The sequence below is a fragment of the Trypanosoma theileri genome (genome assembly GCF_002087225.1).
Source record: "Trypanosoma theileri isolate Edinburgh chromosome Unknown TM35_Tth_10_V1, whole genome shotgun sequence".
NCBI classification, from domain to species: Eukaryota; Euglenozoa; class Kinetoplastea; order Trypanosomatida; family Trypanosomatidae; genus Trypanosoma; species Trypanosoma theileri.
Genome location: NW_021639852.1, coordinates 614,718 through 617,437, shown reverse-complemented (window position 1 = coordinate 617,437; position 2,720 = coordinate 614,718). Strand labels below are relative to the sequence as shown.

The 2,720-nt window shown below is 38.4% G+C and overlaps 1 protein-coding gene across 1 annotated transcript; it reads right to left on the bottom strand.

The window, feature by feature from the left end:
* Nucleotides 1–928: 928 nt before the first annotated feature.
* Nucleotides 929–1,795, bottom strand: TM35_000103150 (uncharacterized protein; the record flags this gene model as incomplete). The annotated part of the gene is made up of 1 exon (XM_029024806.1): nucleotides 929–1,795. The coding sequence occupies one exon, from the start codon at nucleotides 1,793–1,795 to the stop codon at nucleotides 929–931; it is 867 nt and encodes a 288-aa protein (XP_028884113.1).
* Between the last annotated feature and the right edge of the window lie 925 nt (nucleotides 1,796–2,720).

Genomic DNA, 2,720 nt, shown 5'->3' with positions numbered 1-2,720 from the left:
GCAAGGGGAACCATCCTGAGGCCCAGGTTGAGACTCTGCAGCTGCCATACAGAGACACTCAACACTCAAAAGCAAAGCAAGAAAAAACAACACACGGTGTACCGTCATTCTTACAATAATTAACAATACTCTCTGAGTTCACTCTTCTAGAGAAATAAGAAGACAAAGAGAGATAGTCAAAACAAAAACAAATAAGAATTAAAGAAATAGGTAATCAATGACAAATCCAGAAAAAACACCTAGAAGGAATCTAATTAAAAGAAAATAACAAACAGTACCCATTATTAAGCAGAAACACCCAATAAACAAATGGAAAGAAAAGATTCCAAAAGCACAATGAGAAGAACCAGAAAACATACAAATACGTTTCTCTGGATTCGCTTGGCAGGTTATACGCAATCATGATCATAGATGTATCTGTTACTCTTTTACCTTACTCAGCACAAAGAAGATCAACAAAATACTGCAGGGCAAAGCACACAACGCACCAGCAAACCACAACAGCAAAAAAAAACATATTAACCATTAGCCCAATTTACACAGAAAACACAGAAATACACCAACTATGGGTATAAGTCTATATGTGTGTATATACGCAATTATAAATATAAAATCATCTGTTATTATGATTTCCTTTTCCCACTGCAAAAAGCAGTTCATTATCATTATCATCATTACAGTGCAAAGCCCAGGTGCACACACAGAGAGTTTCCAAGAACACACACAATGGAGTAGCAATAATAATTATTATAGGATAAACACACAGAGAGCAACAAACACACAAAACACACATTAACATTAAGAAACAAAAAAAAAGAAGAGAAATCCCAACAGGTGAAAGATTAGTTAGACTGTAGTGTGGATGCATGCAAAAAAGAAGAAAAGAAAACAAAGGATGACCTGAGTCACACCATCACAACCACCACAATCAGTACACAAGAATACAGGCCATTGTAACCACAATCAGTAGTGGTACACGCACCCACACAGAACTGCTGATACTGCTGCTGCTGTCTGCATCACCCTTCTTGTTGTTTGTGAGTTCAGGCGGAAGTGTTGTTGTTGTTGTTGTGGTGGTGGTGGTTGTATCTGTATTTCCTGCACCTTCTTGGGTACTTGTTGACACACCCTCACTCCCTGAAGTGGCAGCGATACTCACATTGTTTGCAGCATCTGAACCCACTGGATTATCCACAGTTGAACTGCCAGAAGGAGTATCATCTGTATTTTGGGGTGTGGCTGCTGCAGGTTCTTCTGATTGTGAAGATTCAGTTGGTTTCCCTGTAGTATGTGTAGTACTGCTTGCATTACTTTGAGAATCATTTTTCTCGGCGTCTCCTTTATCGTCATCTGAAAGAGCATCTTTCTCTTTGGCAGCATTCTTAAGTTTTGTATCTTCTTCCTCAGTGTCTTTTTGTGATTGAACACCTCCCTGATTTGGCATGGCAAGATCAGTTGTTGTACCGCTGCTGACACTTTTCTCAGAGTTATGGCCATTTAAACCCTCTTGGCCCTTTTGCTGTTCTACATCCTGAATACCACTACCAGAAGAAATGGATGCAGAAGAACCTTTACCCGGAATATCTTGTTGACCTGGGGGACCAGCAGGACCAGCAGCAAGAGAAGGAGCAGCAGCAGCTTCTTTTGATTTAGTAGGGCAACGAGAATTAGTAGAACCACGTAATTCAAGATTGCAGTTATCAGCATTATCTTCAGAATCTCTAGGTTGAAGTTCTTCTGGTGGGGTGGTTCCAGACGCCACATATACGCAGGCAACACTCAGAAGCAAAGCCATAAAATACAACAGTCGGCCCATCAGCAACACGGAAAACAGTTACTTGTAGCGTTCAATGCACCCAAACTTGAGAAAAAAGAAAACAAGGAGATAAAGAGAAGAAAAAAAAGAATAAAGTACAAACACACACAAAAAGAAGGAACAACGGACACAAAGGAAAAACAATAACACATAAAAAACACAAGACAAGGTAACGAGCAGAAACAAAAAAGAGCCCAATAAAGCTGCACAACAAAAAAAAGTTAAAACGAAAACAAAAAAAAAACAAATTAATAACACGCCCAGAGGAGCCAGCAAACATAAAAAAAACTAATCTGTTGTTAGGATGGAGTAAAAACGCAATTATGAATGCATTTGTGAATCTGTTATTATTCTTTCACTCCTTAAAAAGCAAAACACAAAAAACGTTCAGGTCAAAACACACAACGCCCATCAAACAAAATGGAAACAAAACAAAGAAACAGAAATATACACCAACTATGGGTGTAAGTCTATATGTGTGCATATATGCAATTATAAATATAAATTAATCTGTTATTATTACTTCTTTTTCACACTACAAAAAGCAGATCATCATCATTACAGTGCAAGCCCAGGCACACACAGAGAGTCTCCAAGAACATACACACACATACAATGGAGTAGCAATAATAATTATTATAGGATAAACACACAGAGAGTAAAAACACAAACAAAACACATTAACATTAAGAAACAAAAAAAAAGAAGAAAAGCCCAACAGGTGGAAGATTAGTTAGACTGTAGGGATGTATGCAAAAAAAAGGAAAAGAAAACAAAGGATGACCTGAGTCACACCACAATCAGCACACAAGAATACAGGCCAGTGTAACCACAATCAGTAGTGGTACACGCACCCACACAGAACTGCTGATACTGCTGCTGCTGTCAGCATCACCCTTCTTGT